The sequence below is a fragment of the Crinia signifera genome, chromosome 5 (assembly GCF_055691185.1).
Source record: "Crinia signifera chromosome 5, ASM5569118v1, whole genome shotgun sequence".
Lineage (NCBI taxonomy): Eukaryota > Metazoa > Chordata > Amphibia > Anura > Myobatrachidae > Crinia > Crinia signifera.
In genome coordinates this window covers 288,112,023-288,130,132 of record NC_139221.1, presented here as the reverse complement: position 1 = coordinate 288,130,132, position 18,110 = coordinate 288,112,023, and the positions used below count along the sequence as shown (strand labels likewise).

Genomic DNA, 18,110 nt, shown 5'->3' with positions numbered 1-18,110 from the left:
TTTTATGTACTCACATACTGTTTTTTTTGGACAGTCTTAAGATTCTGTTAACACTTTGATTGCCAAGTGTTTTTGTTAAAATTGGTGTGATAATTGCCGCACAAACATTTGTATTCATCATAGTGACGTGTAATGTTCTATAGGAAATATAATCTATTTTTACACAACATTTTTTTTATTTGAATTAATATAACAAATGTGAGCGACACTGGCATTTTTAGCAGATATTTTAAACATCTCTCACAGATGTTGGCACTCAAAGGGTTAAATAAACACCAACTATAAAACATGTCTTCCTCTTAGCACTTCCTCCTTTCTTCCTCTTAGCACTTCCTCCTTTCTTATCACCACTTGAGTGTAAATTGATGTGTTTTGTCTAGTTGGAGAATTAACCTATATTAAAGTTATTCCTGTCTGCTAGGGTGCTAGGGGTGTAGCTCAAACTTTAATGCGTTTGAAATTCTAGTAATTTCCCATCCTCCCGATGCACGCTACAATACAGCTTGCAGGCAACCACTGCTACCGATTTTTAGGGTTTTCATTTTGTTGAAACCGTGTTGCTGCAGTGTGCAAAACAGGTGATCCTTAGTGCTGCTGATGAGGGTGAGTGTCTGTCTGGTTTTTGCCATGTGGCAGCAGATAGCAATAAAAGGTGGCAAATGAACAGTCCCAATATGTTCATCGTATTCGATCTTCAGTAAATGACCCTGACCTGCATAACACACAGACTGCCAGCCGTGATGGGCAGTGGCTCGCTTTGGGCTGAACCATCTGCAATAGGCTGTGCGGTTTTATGGGTCTTAGTGTAAATGTTGTTTGGGCAGGATTTAATGCATTGCAGGGTGCCAGCTGAACTCGGAGGGCTTTTTAAAGTGGCAGTCCTTTACAAGGCATGGTTTTGCCTTTTAAATGATTGTCCCTTTAAAAAAAACAAAAAAACATCTGAGTTCCTTGGCACCCGCATGGCCGCCGGACTCGCACTGCATTACAACCAATCCCCCTTTGAGCTCTCTGGAACAGGCAAGTTTTTATTTAATATATTTTAGCAGTGTTAGTAATGTTTTATATCTGATTGTGGCTGTGCATTTGTATTCTGGCTAAATAAGCTTGTAGAAGTGTTCTCCAGATAAGGATAACCTCTGTAATACTCGGTATCTTTAACCCTTTGAGTGCCAACGTTGCTGTCAGAAATCCTCCAAATATCCGTTAAAAAATGCCAGCGTCGCTCACTGTGACTTCTTTTTTTTGGGAGCAATATTTAACTAAACTTTGATTAATTGACTTGGCTGTATTTGTATTTATACTAAAAGAACCGTCCCTGTGAGCATCGCTGGCATTTTTAGTGGATTGATTTGAAGATCGCTCACCGCAGCGTTGGCACACAAAGGGTTAAACCAGTTCCACCTGATTACCGCCGTGGCCTTTAGAAAAATAGTGGCAGATGTGGTAACAGTGATTCTGGGAGTTTATGCTCGGTTTGCTAATGATGGTCATTGCGGTAGCTCTTTTATATAATGGTTACCTAACCATAGTCACGCAGTCCTAATGGTATTATTCTACAAGTGTTCTTCACACAAGGCCGGCACTCTAAAGTCGGAAAAATACATTAGGACGTAAGGCTGAAATAAAGGAGTTTTAGAGAGGTAATTTTTGTAATGCCATATAAAAAAGCTGTTTTTCCATTTCAGCTCCGTGGCCTCCATAACACGTAGGGTTGCTCCTTAATCTGCTCTGTAGAAAATTAATTGCCTGTATGTACGTGATCATTCTCTTGTTCCTTTCTTAGTTGAGTATGTGTAGTGTCAGCATAGTGTTTTATTATGAGATCTGTATGCGGGGTAACTCCTTGGGTAGCTATTTGTTTGGCAGGGACAGCATAATTCCACATGACTAATTGGAACCTGTCTGGGTTTTCCTAAGATCTGTTGAGGGACCGTGTTCCCAATGAATTTTAGTGGCTGGAGAATGTAGGGACTACGTTGGGGGTCTATGGAGTGTACCCGTATTGTGACGTGTTGCCTGCTGAAAAACCTGCCATGCTGTAACTGAAGAATTGCCAAGCTGTTACCTTGTATGCTGTCTACCTGCTACAGATAAAGAACTAGACTTTATTTCATCCGGTGTATGTGATTCCTTGTCACATTTGCTTCTTCTAAGTAGTAAATATGGAGTATGAGTTTCCACACTCCTTGGGTTCAACACATGTGGCCACATACACCTCTCCTCCTGTTTTTGTGTCATATGGCATGAGATGCTTATCACAAATAATACACTACACCACAGGTACCGTTAGATTCACAAATCTTTTTTTTGTATCAAGTTGCAGATTTTATGAAAAGTCACAAGGCTTGGCTAAAGACCCCCATAAACCAGGCTGACTTGTCCTAAGGACAAGTCTGCTCCAATTTCCATGAGTTTCCCTGGAAGCACACATTTACGGTTTGGCACTTGATGTGCTATTTGTCACATGCGATAAATTGCCTGCGGTTTATGGCATGTAAATAAATGTAAACTCCTGGGGAATTGCAGGTGTGGGGTAGAAGATAATAAAACACCATTCAGAAGAATGAGAGGCCGCTCTTTTGTATGTTGTTTTTTATTTTTTTTAAATCTTCTGCCCGCTGGGGATGCAGAATGGGGAGAGCGCCTCTCCTGCCCGGAACTTTCCCACTCTGCTGATAGGTGTGTGCCAGCAGTGCAGCACCGCCGGCACGCACCTACGGACCTCATGTGGAACATCGTGGGGTGCTAAAAAGCACCCGCAATGTTCTGCTGACGGCTGCATATACAACTTCTTTTACAGACGCAGCCAATCCTTTCCTAACTCATGTATTCAGCTTCTAACTGTCTTGTATTTAAAAAAAAAATATTTTTATCATTCAAAATCAGTTGTATAACTGACATTTTTGCTCACATCCTGAATGGCAAGGAAGCGTTTAATGTGGAGGAATTGTAAGTGCATTTCAGTGAGTATTTCTACCTCATCTAGCATCAGTCCACCCTAAAAGCCAAAAAGCAGCCTACCTACTGTATGGAAGCCCTCCTTAGGTACTAGCATGGAAATGTTGTAGATGGGCTTTGTGGCAATTTCTTCTTAGTTCTCGTTCAGCGCTTACTGAGGGTAAGAAACCAGAAAACTCATTATTAAGGATTGCGAAGGGGCTTTAAGTGGGGATTGTATCCTTTAGTCCAAAGAAGCCCTAACTGCGTCTCCTAAACAAATTAAACCAATCACTTCCTGAGTGGTGACGTCAATGCAGGGTAAGTTTGTTGCCAAGAAAGATTTATTTAATCTAGTGGTAGAAGCAGGCCCAGCGACAGGGGGGGGGCAAAGGGGACAACCATACCGGAGCTCCAATCATGGACAAAATAAAAGGGACATCAGCACCTGTTAATACTTTTTAAGCTGCCTGATCTGCCTGACAGCCAATTAACTAAACAATTAAGTGGTCATTCACACCTACCAAGCCATATTCAGTATTCATTTAAGTCTGCTCCTGTATCTTCCGCAAACTCTGAGGGGTTTATTTACTAAGATCTTTTAAAGATGGGATGTTGCTATAAAAACCCTTGGAGAGCTCCACCCAACTGTCACCCAGGCACATACTGCAATGGGGACTACACACTTAGCAATCCCCTGGTATTTTCTAAGCGATCTCACTAGATTGCTTAGAAAATGCCCCTACATCGCTCCGTGTGTAGGGGCATTGCAGTAGCGATGCGCAGCTCCACGTGTCGCTATCGTCCCGGCGATTAATATCCAGCACTCACAGAGAACACTGGCCCTGACCGATCGCTCAGCAGCACATCGCTGTGTGCTAAGCAATCTAACATCGCTCAGAACTCTTATCTCCCCATGTGTAGGTCGCTTTACTCCCCTGGCAACTTGAACTGGCTGACTGTCACTTAATCAGCTGCCTACACTTCTGTCTCGAGCTGACATCCGTTGGACAGCCTGGAAGACCACCCTCTGGATGTGGCTGAGTAGTTAGTACTTTAATGTATCTGAAAGACAACCCACTAATGCCCCTCACTGGCTCTACTCCCTCCCCGCTATAGCTGCTTGTTATACAGTTGAATTGCAGGTTCGCAGCCGGTAAGCAGAGGAGATGATACACAGCTTGGTCGCTTTGGTGCCAGAGGGTCTTTTTATGAAGTATAAACCAAAAGCAAAGGGATCCATTCATACAATGATTATCATAGCTCATTAAAACGAAAATCGGTTTATCGGTTTCCAACATGATTCATCTTCAGACCATACTGTAACTGTTTCTAAGTGGTGGACAGCACATAATATCGATGCAGCTGTCTCACCTGCATAGACCATTCGTTCTTGAGAAGGTGGAGGTCATATATTGTAAGATTGAGCCAATAGTAAAATAAAAATCTGCTTTAAGAGAACTTTTTCTCTAAAACCTTACATAAGCCTGGCTTGGCTTCAGCCTCCGAAGAGCTTAGAATATGAGCAAAGCCCCTTCATAAGTTCACTCCCAAGAAAATAGTTAACATTTTAATTAAAAGCACTGGATGTATTTGCCTTCTCAACCAAAACATTGCTTAAGCAGTACCCGCCCGGGAAGCCAAATGGGTGTCGGACCCACTGTCAGAGAATTGTTTAACCATTTGTTGAGCGTTTTTTTTGTTTGGGGGCAAAAATATATTCGGTGCTTTTGAAAGTCCCTTGGTAAATCCCATACTTTTTTTCAGCAGGATTCTTACTCTTGCCAGCACTTGATTAATGCACAAAGTTTTCATCAATCTCTGGTGTTATCGCATTAATGCAGCCTTTTCATTCCTTCATGAATGAGGAATGTAAGCCAGAGACAAAGGCCTCGCCATTGCTGTATTGTACACTTATCTCGGCAGTGTCCTGTGGTTGGCTGGATATCAAAGAGTTGAGACCTGTATGGTTCTTACTTGCAGCATCATAAACCAAGGGTGCGAGAGAGCATTCCAATCTATAACCAGAGCGAATATATTGCTGATCGACTCCGTTCCGTTTTCTCCTGTGAAACTGCAGGCCTTACAGAACAGAATTTATAGAAGAAAGAAGCCCTTTCTCCTGTTCCTCTGCAACAAAAGGACACCAGCTTCTTCTCTACACTTTCCACAATAGACAATACAGGGGAAATTTACTAAAGGAAATTTGTAAAAAATATAGGTGTATTTGTATCCAGAAATACACTTATTTTTGACATTTACTATCCAGAAAATACGGCAATTCGTATTCATATTGATAGCACATCAATACGACTACGAATTGCCGTATTTTCGGGATAGTAATTGTCAAAAATAAGTGTATTTCTGGATACAAATACACCTATTTTTTTTACAAATTTCTTTTAGTAAATTCCCCCCTACATTCCTGATCTATTGTACTGACTGTGAGGAAACGTAAATTAAATTAGATCTCCAAGCAGAAGAGGATGGAGATTTGTAACTCCGCCTTCTTCCTGTAGCACAGCCTCCTTTTCTCAGTCTTTCAGGGTATCCAATTAGCTGAAGAAACGGTGGGAGCAAAAAAATCTTCGGTTTTCCTGATGTTTATTCAATATTTTGTTAGGGCTATATAATTTGTTATCTATCTAATTAGAAAAGACACAAGTTCAGTGAAACCTTTCTTTTTGGCCACTACCACGGGCAGCCGTCATGAATTTGGTGGCAGGTGAATCGGAATCATGGTAAGAGTTGATTAAAATGTCTTTCATTAACTGTACAAAAAGAATTTCTAGAAATGTAATTTTGAACTTGTAGATCTGGACAGTCATTGGCTTCCCAGATATTTTCCTACATCTCCTATGGCAGTACAGGCAACTATGGCCTTATCGTAATAGACAGTTACAGTAATGGCTGTAATACAGAAGCCCTTTGTTTTGATGAATCGTATGATGCAGCTGGCACAAATCTATTAAACCATTTACTTATATGGCAATTCTCATACATAGATAGCCGGTCTTAGGCCAGAATTACCCATGTCTGCTCTCCATTAACGTTACCAAACAGATGGAGCAGGGCGTGCGTTCCTGAGCAGCCGTTCCATGTGTTCTCTCCTTAGCCTGCATGATTACACAGATTCAGCTGGGAAACTTCCCAAAGCCTAGAGAGGAGAGGAATTTCTCCACACAGTGTTTGGCAGAATGTTCTTATGTAATGGAATGAAGTCTTTTTCGTACATTTTTATCATTGGGCAATTATGAGCACTTACACTATACTGCTATAGTACCATAAGGCTGGGTAGTACAAAAGAACATTGTGTTCCATAATGTTTCATGTGTGTGCTCATTTTGTGGCCTTTTCTTTTTTGGCCACTTTTTGCATTTTTTTTGGGTTTAATGTATCGGTACTTGTGAGTTATCTGGGCGCCCGATTTCGAAATCGGGTCGGATCGGGCACATCGCATCGCATGCGACCATCGGATGCGATGCGATGCGATGACCCGATTTTTCCATAGGAATCAATGTTAAAATGGACTGAGTCCATTTTAACATGGAATTCAATAGGAAAAAGGGGTTCTTTTCATACCCCTACTATCCAAGTGGGCATGGAGTTGGATATAAACCTGTGGCGAGCGTAGCGAGCCACCGAGCCCGAAGCGTGGCGAGGGGACACAGAATACCGTCCCCTCGCGGGGCTCGCCACGCTTCGGGCTCGGTGGCTCGCTACGCTCGCCACAGGTTTATATCCAACTCCATGCCCACTTGGATAGTAGGGGTATGAAAAGGACCCCTTTTTCCATAGGAATCATTTTAACATTGATTCCTATGGAAAAATCGGGTCATCGCATCCGATGGTCGCATGCGATGCGATGCGATATCGCATCGCATCTGATTGTATGCCTTAACTTAAGGCATACAATCAAAAAATCGGGCGCCCAGATAACTCACAAGTACCAATGTATCCATACCTTTTTAGTAGAACGGATTTTTAAGTAAATGCTCAAAACCACAGAACTCTATTGTGCTGCAGCCAAAATTTAACCCCATTAGGATTCTTATGTCGATAAATAACTATTTGGAGAATACAGTTTCTTTCCCGATCAGCAGGTGTGTGTGGTCTTTAGGGCAAGAAAATAGTTAATGAACATACTACTTTTTCTTCTTGCTGCTCACAATATATGTATTTATATATTTGTATTAATGGTCTTCTGTTGTAATGCAACACAGTGGAAGTATAATAGAAATGAAGGCTAAAAGCAACAGCCAATACAAGGTGAATATCATTTTTATTATTATTGAATTGGTAAAGACCGATTTAAAGGTAGTACCCCTATTGGTCTAGGTACGGGCTTGCCAAACCGGTCCTCAAGATCTACAAACATCTCAGTTTTTTCAGACCAGCTAGCTGGTGCAGTCATTACTAACTGTCACATTTTCAAACGTGTGCTACATTCATTTCTAACTGACACATTCTACAGATTCCCGGGTGGCCAGGAAACATGTACTGTTAGTAGATCTCGAGGACCAGTTTGGCCGCACCTGCTTCTAGGTAAATCTAACTAGAACGAGGATTTACATTTTTATGCTACATTATCAGGTCATTAAAATAGGGCTCATGCCTAGCTAATTCAATGCCACCCTAAGCACTCTAAAAAGTTGTGTCTATGTGAGTATCCCATACATAATGCATTTGTGTCTCCCAGGAATGTTTGAGTGTCATTGAGGTACATTTACCTAAGGGGTGCTTTTCAAACCAAGTATGCTATTCCAGATCTTCCAAAGTTTTAAAACTGTCTTCCTTAAGAACTATAGTATGAAGCTCCGCAATATATAACGTTCAAAATGTATTAATCGGTCCATACTATGAGATTTGTTCAGTATGTTGCATATTTGGTCATCAGACTGAACTGATCAATTTGTGCGAACATCAAGCTGAATATTGGGGCCAATTCAGCCCTTCCGTGCGGGCCGGAATTTGTCCCCTTCCCCCGATGTTTGAGGTATGTGCATGCGCGTTTCTGCACATGTGCAAACCCTGGGAGCGAACGGGGCTTCACACTCGCCGAGCCGTTCGCTCCTGCGAAATCCCTTTTCTTCGATTTCCTATTGTAATGTCAGTTCTGACTGACTTTTATTACTAAAGGGGAGAGAAATGCTTCGATGGTTGGTGACCATCGAATGAATTCTCTCCCCTTTGACCGCATGCGAGGGGATCTGTTCTCTCGCACATCCCCTCCCATGTAAGCGAGGTGATGCGGGAGGGGGCGGGCGTTTGATGTGGCGGTACTGACCTCTTTGCTAGGCTGCTGGCATACACCGTTTAGTGAACAGGTCTGAATCAGCTTTGAGTAAGTATGAATATGTCTGTAACTGGGGCATGTGAAGGTGTTCTGCGCCCTAGTACTGGTTTACTTTCTAACGCACACAAATGGATATGTGCTTGGTGCTCAAACGATTGCTGACTGGAGTGTATTGATCATCTAACTAATTAAGTGGCGAGATGGTCAATAGTCCTGGCTGTAAAAGACTCCTCATCCCAATACACTGCAATCATCTCTGCACGCCATGTATTAATATAGTAACTAATGGACTGCGCAGTGCTTGAAGACCAATCACCCGGAATGGTTTAATTTGCTGTGTGACTGCACAAACAGCACTGTTTATATAATGGTGTTATGTGGAGAAATTGAGGTTACCCACTGCAGACTGTCACTTTCTAACTGTACTTTTTTGTATGGCTGTTTTGCAAACCTCTGGTTGCTGTGGGTTAGGGTACATTTTTGTATATATGATCCTTTTATTTGTTTCTAGGGGTGTGGTATAGGTTCCGACAGTCAGGATCCCAACAGTCATTAGCCCGACGTCGGGATCCTGACTGGTCCGGACTCAGACATCATGGTGAGCGCAACAAAGCCCCTTGCTGTGTGCACGGTAGCTCGCTACGCTCGCCACCTATTCTATTCTTCCTCTATGTGGGTCGTGGACCCCCACGAGGGAAAATAGCGGGTGGCTGTCAGCGTTTTGACAGTCGAGATCCCGACGTCGGGTAAATGACTGTTGGGATCCCGACTGTCGAGACCGTGTCCGGCACCCCTTTCTAGACTGTGCTTTCGCTGTACTGTAAAACAATTGGAATTGGGTGTATATGTGTTCATGACTGACCACCTCGAAGCATTATTAAGCAAATCTGATTTAAATGTGTTTGTTTTAAAGCGGGCCTGTGTGGTAAGGGATAAGCGTGGCCATTTTTACAACAATGTTTTGTGTAAACCCTCTCCCTTTCACACCGCACCTCAGACCCAGATTATTACTGGGTTGCTGCCTGGTCAACTCGGGTCGAGGTGCGATCTGAACACACCAAACCTTCATAACTCAGGTTGAACGGCAATTTGACCCGGGTTATAAGAAGGGTTAAACCCAGGTTTAATGTGAAAGCGCCACACTGGAGATCCTGGGTCCGACCAGCCAATAGCAATGTGAAAGCGGTATTAGGGTAATTTCACTCTGGAAATTATGCAGCAATGTTTTGAAGTAATAGATTTTTATTTTATTTTCATTGACACTAGTTCTATAATGATGATGATCATTTTTATAGTGCTTTTCTCTAGCAGGATTCTGCTGTTTTACAGACCTTTAAGAGCATAGTACTTGTACATAGGACACAGGATTTACTATTACAGCAAATAGAAAGCTACACAGAGGGCCTACTTCAGCATGGATTGCTAATTAGGTAGAGCACAGTGGACTGCGAGTAGAAGAATGTATTTACTGTAGATTTACTTTTTTTATCTGTGTTCATTTCTTACATACATTTATTGGTTGCTTATTTGTCCTTTTAGGCTTTGTGTCTGTGGATATCCTCGTCAACATGCAAGAAAATACACGGGTGTCAGGAACAGAATACAGGTCCCCTCTGAGTTTATGGTGCAGCTTCTAACTGGCATTTACTACTCATTGTAAGGCTCCACCCACGTGACATTGTCTGTGTGTTTCCTTGTATATGATGTGTCATTGTTGCTTCCTCGTTCTCCTCAAGATGTCTGTAGTCCACTCCTTGTCTCCTAAATGCTATCTGGAGATGTTGTACTATAGGTCAAAGAAAAACAGGAAATACCTAGGCAAGCTTGCTCACCAGGCTGCAGTGACTTATTAAGGGTTCATGGTCCTTAAGTTAATTAGCCTATGTAGCCCCACAACAACACTCCATGGCTCTGTTCTGAAGCATTTTGACAACCTACAGTATATACAATAAAAGGAGTATTCCTGATACCTCTGTATAATTTAGGGAACATTACAGAGACCAATGCACAATATGGTGAGCATTTTATAGAGTACTGTACAATACAGAGTGCATTCTAGTAATTCAATACAGAGGGCTTTAATACAGATGTTGTAGTGGAACTGTTATTTAGTCTGTGGTTGGAGTCTAGGGACTTGCATACCTCCCAACAGTCCCAAAACACTGGGACGTTCCCATGAAAAATGGGACTGTACCGCCCGGGGCCGGCAGTATCCCGCGCTGGGTGGGGAGGGGGGGGGGGGTGCAGTTGGGAGTGTCCCCTCCCCCAGCATGAAGGAATAGACGTTATTCAGCGCTGCAGAGGGTAAAAGGGGGTGTGACCTGACGGGACATCATTTGCATATGCCACGCCCTCATTTACACAGAACACGCCCCCTTTTTCGGGGATACGCTGCGTAAGAGTCTCACTTCTTATGTCCTAGAAGTTGGGAGGTAGTATACCCCGATACCTGCCTAAAACTTTTGCGACATAAGAATGCTTTAAAAAAAAAAATTGAAGTGTTAGTGAATTCACAAAAGAGAAATGTAACTCCATTCCGTGCGACCTCCCTTTGCTTTCAAAACCTCATCAACTCTTCTAGGTACACTTGCACACAGTTTTGAAGGAACGCAGCTGGGAGGTTGTTCCAAACATCTTGAAGAACTAACCACAGATCTGTGGATGTAGCCTTGTTCAAATCCTTCTGTCTCATGTAACTTCAGACAAACTCTATGTGGAGATCAGGGCTCTGTAGGGGCCACATGATCACTTCTGGGACTCTTTGTTCTTCCTTACGCTGACGAGAGTTCTTGATGACATTGGATAGAATAATAGGTGAGTAATGGCCTATGGACTTGGCAGGGACCAGATCATTCACTAATTTAGTCAGTGCTGTCACTGCGGAGCATTAGAAACTGAACCCTGACTAAAGTGGGTCCAGTAAGTTGTGCGAGTGTGTAAGGCGAGAGTTGGCAAGTATTTCAAGTATCTTGGAGGCCCATGGGAGTTGAGAGATGGGACGGTAGTATGAGAGGTTAGGATTTTTTTTTTTCAGAATGGGAGAAACGTGCGCTATCATCACATTCTTTGGTGACTGATAATAAACAGAACCGCTGTATATAAAGATATTCGTACAAGCTATTAATGGATGACATTTGCAGAAATGGATTTTTCATCTAAACTGCCAGGATATAAACTATTGTATTCAGTTAGTGTTTACAGTAACTTTCATAGCATATTGTGTTGCATTTTAATAGATGCATATAGAGGAATCCTTTTTCCCCTTTGTTTAGGAGCTAATTTTAATAAGCCTAGAATGTATACACAATTCTAAATGAAACAATTGTGTTGTACTCTGGGCACAGGGTTATTTTTCTTCTGCCGTAAACTGAGAAAATAGTGTCCTTTTTAATTGTAGGTAATGCTGTATAAAAAAAAGCGGCTTAAGCTCAATACACACTAAACGACTGGGGCCGTGGGTCCCGATATTGTGCACGCTGATTGGTATCGGCCGCCGATATCGTTCAGAGACGTCACCGGGATCCACTGAACAGGCAGATCTTTTGGCTATATAGCCAGATTGGCCTGCGTGTTCAAGATACATCGATCATTGTTAATGACGCGCGGGAGCATGAATTGTTATCGATATTGAGCGTACATCCGAGACCAGGCATTCCAAACCATGGTCCTCCAGGCACACCAATAGTGCAGGTTTTAGTGATATCCAGGCTTCAGCACAGATAGTTAATCAAAATAACTGAGGTACTAATTAGAGTAAGTCACCTGTGCTCAAGCCTGGATATCACTGTTGTTCCTTGAGGACCGAAGTTTGGAATGCCTGCACTAGACAATATTAATTGTTTATTTGTTACCAGTTTCTAATATAGCGCACACATATTCCGCAGCGCTTTACAGAGAATATTTTAACATTCACATCAGTCCCTGCCCCAGTGGCTCTTACCATCTTTATTCCCTACCACATGTACACGCACACACAGACAGACATTCTAGGGTGAACAATATTGCTTAGAAGCCCCTTTATACCCCTTTCACACCAGCCTGAATTTCCCGGGATTTCAACCCTGCTAGCTAGCAGGGTTAATCCTCGGACCAGCCCCAATTACAGGCCGGTGTGAAAGGTACTTACATGGCTTCCCGGCCTGTTGACTGATTCCTTCCTTGCTTGCTTCCAGCTGTAGGGTCAGGGCAGCGGTGCGGGAAGCGCTGCTGAATTCGTGCATCTTTCATTAGCTCCTATTATAGTTTTACTGGTATCTATTATCGGATATTATATAGTGTGTGTGTGTATATATAGCGCACACATATTTTACAGAGCTTTACAAAGAATATTGATCAATCACATCAGTAGCTGTCCCTATGGAGCTTACTCTATATTCCCTACCACAGGTACACACAACTCTAGGGATTAGTTTGTCAGTAGCCTATAACCTACCAGTATAATCTTGGAGTGTTGGTGAAAACTGGAGTACCGGGAGAAAACTAATGCAGACAACGGGATAATACACAGCGCTGTGGGACTTGAACCCTCAGTGCTGTGAGGCAGTAATGCTAACTATGACACCATCCCTCCTGCCCAATTTCAATGGTAAAATTATTGCTACAAACTGAAACTGCAACGGAAGCTTCAAAGACCCCATTTACATAGCCATGGGTGCAAATAGTATTGTATAATTTAAACCTAATTTGTTACATTTTCTGTATACATAAATGCATTTCAACTGCTTGAATGGATTTCTGTTTATAAATGTCTGTCACTAAACATCTGTTCCGCAATGATTGCAAAGACATGACACATTCTCTTATTGATGTGTTGGCATCAAAAATAGGAGCTTGGAGAGATAAAGTATTGTAACCATGGTTACCAGCATGCCCAGGTAACACAGCCATTTATGGTATGAGTGGGTAGAGGACAAAGTGATTTATCATACAGCTTGTTAATCTAGTCAAGGCCATGTGTAAGGCAGGGGGGAACAAAATGGGTTATTATATGAATAAATTTGTGTTCGCTCCGATGTGGGATTAAGTAAAATCTGAATTAACTACTTGATGCCCAGGTTACTCTTTTCTGCTGTCCATCTTTTGCATATTTATGTTGTCGATGTGTAGAGTAATATTTGTAAATTGACAAATGTTTGTACACAACCATGTGCATGGTGCAACAATGTGGTATATTATTATAACAGAATTGTCGCAAGAGGAATTGTGCAAAAACGCAATGCTAAGCAGAACGTTGTAGTTGCACATGTGCGCACACCAGGGCCCCACGTTTCTACATGTCACGCCCATCCCCGCTTACACGTACCGACTTACTAGTCATATATATGTCACTGTAGTTACCCTGATTTATTATCGTCATACAGAGATGGTTGGAGACAAACCTCATTTCCAGGGAAACCCAGACAGACCACTTAACGTATTATCTATCGCACCTAGAAAAACCTGCATTGTTGAGAGGAGCTGCTTGGTGCAAGCTGCTCCTGGTGGCCACAAACGGTCATGGCTCCATTGTAGGTGCTGAAGCAGTGTTCCGTCTATCAACCCACTGAGAATGGGTTCCAGACTGCTGTCAGACAGTCAAAACCTCAGCACCAAAAGTTAGACCTGCATTAGTTAGACATTCCAACACACTCAATATCCAGACATCTGATTTTCTTTTTTTTTTCTGGATTTGTTTATACTTCAATGGACGTGGAGGGAAAATAGAATAGTGTGTGGAGTGCAGCATGGCGAGCCATGTGGGGGGACGTGATACACTCCATGTACACCTTGATTTTCCATGTCGACATTTTACTTGTCATTACTTTTGTCGCTGTCTGACTATTGCATGTCTAACTTTTGGCTTTGGTGTGTACTATCGATGCCAATCCCGGGGCATTTTTTCAATCCCGCGAGTGGGACAGGAGGCAGGGGTGTGCGGAGGTGACATCGGAAGCAGGCGGCCTGCACAGCATGACCTCTGACAGTCACACTGCGCATAGTCATACGCCCGGGCATCAGGAACATCCGGGCCCCTCAGATGCTACCCGGCATTAAACACTGCAGTCTAATCCCGGGATTGAAAACACAGCAATTTTGGGGCCAAATCTGGTATCCCGCTGATCACGGGATTGGCCAATTCAGTGTGTACCTATTGCCTGTCTTCACTAGACCTTATCTGTGAGCTATACCTTACCCCTGAGATCATCATAGAAGCATAGAATTTGGCAGCAAATAAGAACCATTTGGCCCATCTGGTCTGTCCCTTTTTAACCAACAAGCAACATAAGATGATCTGTCTGTGTACAGCGCCTTCTAATACATTAAATTCCTCGGTATTGACAAACTTCCTTCCTCTTGTAGTTACAATGGGGAATGGGATGCTGCCCGTAGAGCGTTGGATGATGTTCTGTACAGGGCACAGCTGGAGTTATTCCCAGAGCCACTTCTGGTAAGTGTAACTTTTTCACTCTGATACCGAATATTCTTTATCTGTAGTGGATTATCATTACGAACAATACCTAACCAGTATGTTTAAGTGATGTTTATAGTGGTTGCAGATGTGTCGTATACGCACCATTATACTCCATACTTCACGCGGTAACCACTGCAATGCTGTCTGCGAGATACAGCAGAGAGTGAGGAACTGAGGCACTGATTTACATCTAAAATATATAGTATAAATTGGCTAATTGTGCCATTATTGTAAATTTCTCATCTCCTGTATGTCTGGGGTTTTATTTTGCCTTCATTTTTTATTTTTTTTTCCCCAGGTTGCAAATGCAATAAAAGCTTCATTGCCCCAAGGAGTCGTTAAGGGAATTAAGAAAGGAACAAAATGTATAGAAGTTGAAATCGCCCCAACCGCCTCTAGAATATCTAGAAATGCTGTAACCAGTATGTCTATACGAGGCCATCGGTGGAAGCGGAATGGTGAGATTTTAATCCTAATCTTTGTTTCTAATACCTTTTTAGCGTCCCAGGTGAGAGGACCTTTGGGGTTTGTATGGCTTCTTAGAGGTAATCTGGGAACACAATGATCATGATGCTGACAGTGTGACTCACAACGGCTTTGGTTTTTTTATTATAGATCTAAGCAATACCATTCATTCAGGCTTGCATCAAACCAAAGATACTCATACAGCGTAGTAGTAGGTTAGAATAATAGGTAAGTAATAGATTGATATTTTTAAATAGAGCAGTTACAAAGAGTTGTGTATTTTTGTTTCTAGAGCACATTGATCGTTCGCTTGCGATTTCTGCTTGACTTGCTGCTGACCCAATGACTGTACAATGGCCAGAACAAATGTGGAGCTAGCAGAGATACTGGTTCTTCGCTAATCTAGCGCACATAACACAATCCCGGTAACAAAAATAAATGCAGCTGCACTTTAATGAAAGCCTTCCGGATTTTTGTTAGTTCCGTGGGTATTTCAGAACAGTGTGATCCCATTCAGGGATAATAACACTTGTCTTTTTCTAGTAAACCGAATACTGGTATGAAATTCATGTTTTTGTTTGATTTTTCTATTGTGTAAAAAGCTCCCAAAATGACTATGGATTACTACAATAGCAAATTACTAATGTTTTGAAAGTACATGCTAGATCACAAGGGATTAAATGCAGTGAATAGTGTTGGGAGGGAGATTACTTGCCGGTGTTTAGTTGCTGGAACCGGCTTCTCTGATTAACGTGCCCCACCACGATGCTGTTTGCGCCGCGCTCAGGAATAAAACTGCATCCTGAACCAAGTTCTATCGTGTTTCTGCTCACAACCCAGGAGGTGGGCCTTGCATATCAAAGACAAATTAAAAAAATTAAGAAAACTTTGAATTAAGTCAGCTCCGCATTAGAATATCAGAAATGGTACCATCGCAACAGAAATTGTTAAACAAGTTTTGCATCAATATTACAAAAGATTGTGCTAAGGTTGTTCCAAGGTTCCTCACTGCCAAGCAGAAAGAGAAAATCAAAAACCTACAGACCATTTGTGGGAAAAAAAAAAAAACAGAATTACATTTTTCAGTTAACATTATTACCTGTCATAAAATATGGGATCTTCCATTACAATCCAGAAATAACACTCCATGCATTGGAAAACACCATCATCCCCAAGGACAAAGAAAGGGAACCAGTTTTGCAAATGACGGAGCTATCCAGGCAGCTGAGAGATAATGGCTGCAGCATGTGGTCAATGGAAAATAAGAATGACGCAGAGTGTGGATGCAGAAGGAATGGAGTTAAAATGTACTTAATATAAGTAAACATAAATTATATAATTAGTATTGTCATTTAATAGCCGTACATGTATACATGTGTTCTGTTTTGTTTGCACAAAGTTTTGAAAACTTGTGATAAGTACAAGTGCCCAGGTTTATTAGGATAGCCCCGGGTGCGCTAATTGAATACCGGACAAATGGGGCCTACACACTGGGAGATGCGGTTGAGCGTTCTGATCGATGCTAGATTGCACAGAACGCTCAGCAAGATCGCTCAGCGATGTTTATTAATATTATTCAGAAATATTAAAGAATATTAATTTTAATATCCATCATGCTGGATATTAATTGCCATGAGATAGCGACGTGCAGGGCCCTGCATCGCTTTTGCAATGGCCCCTACAAACGGAGCAATGTAGGAGCATTTTCTAAGCCAGTGGTTCCCAACCCTGGTCCTCAAGGACCCCCAACAGTGCATGTTTTGCAGGTCTCCACACAGAATCACAAGTGCTATAATTAGCTCCACCTGTGGATCTTTTCAAATGTGCCTGAATGAGTGCACCTGCCGGGTGACCTGGAAAACGTGCACTGTTGGTGGTCCTTGAGGACCAGGGCTGGGAACCACTGTTCTAAGCGATCTACTGAGATCGCTTAGAAAATTCCCCCCATAAAACTAGATGGTGTTTTGTTTGGCTGTACTATGTGTATTCTAATCTATATATACAGGTACTTCGTCAATTGCATAACTACAAGTCTCGGTGCATCAGGAGGACCCAAGAGTTTGATTTTTTTTTTATATATATATATATATATATATATATATATATATATATATATATATATATATAGAAACATTTGGGAATGGGTTTCAGGTGTCCAATACAAATATTCTGTTTTTAAAAAAAAATGTCATGCAAATCCTCTTATAAGCACAATCTAGAGTGCTCTATAAATAGTACTCGTTTAGTGCTGAAGTGGGTTTAATAGAAAGTGTAAGTGTTTTAGGGAGAAGATTTGCATTATGTTGAGAGGATTAGCCGGTGATTGCAAACTACATCAACAATCCGTGTCCCAGTCAAACCTCTAAGGGAAGGACCGTTTCAGATTGCAAGAATGAAATTAGGAATTTGTTGGCCAACTGCATAATTTAGTTACTACTAGTCCTATTTTATCTTTCTCTTAACCCTTTGCTTCATTGTATATTTCTGATGTATGAGTACGTAGATGACTGAGGCCTAAATAACCCCCAAAAATCTGGTTTTGGTAATTTTTTCCATAGTGGGGACCAGCCCCAGCTGGTGCCTCCACATGAGCAGGCTTCCCTCCCCCTTTAGAGCCAACCAGTCCCATGTTGAGTAGTACGAGGTCCAATATAGAAACTTATAAAGTACTGTAGATCAAATACTGTACTATTGTGGAACTACACATCCCAGCGAGCTGTGACCTTTTTTTTTTTTAACACAATAGTATGTATGAGCAGGGACCTCTTACCTCCTCTGTCTGCCTGTTCTTGTTAAATTACAGTTTTGTTCCCAATTGTGTTGGAATATGCTGGTATTCTGTAAGTGAATATTATGAAATGTATAATAATCCTCCTACAGCCTGTCCTGTCTACTCTACCTGCGCGCGCAGTAATAGCCAGGACGCACATGCTACTAAAGGCTCTCACTGCAGCGGAT

At 42.0% G+C, this 18,110-nt stretch overlaps 1 protein-coding gene across 8 annotated transcripts in view; it reads left to right on the top strand.

Moving 5' to 3' along the window:
* Positions 1-18,110, top strand: part of HYCC1 (hyccin PI4KA lipid kinase complex subunit 1) — a 96,309-nt gene that overhangs the window by 68,805 nt on the left and 9,394 nt on the right. For 7 of the 8 annotated variants that reach the window (XR_014475076.1, XM_083189182.1, XM_083189181.1 and 4 more), the window contains 3 exons: positions 9,776-9,892; positions 14,576-14,663; positions 14,986-15,145. Coding sequence is in view for 7 of the 8 variants with exons in the window: in XM_083189182.1 (XP_083045308.1) it covers positions 9,776-9,892; positions 14,576-14,663; positions 14,986-15,145 (365 nt within the window). In the remaining variant the exon portion in view is untranslated. Of the gene's footprint in view, positions 1-9,775; positions 9,893-14,575; positions 14,664-14,985; positions 15,146-15,302; positions 15,381-18,110 lie in introns of all 8 variants that reach the window. The other variant, XM_083189185.1, reaches the window with a different exon arrangement.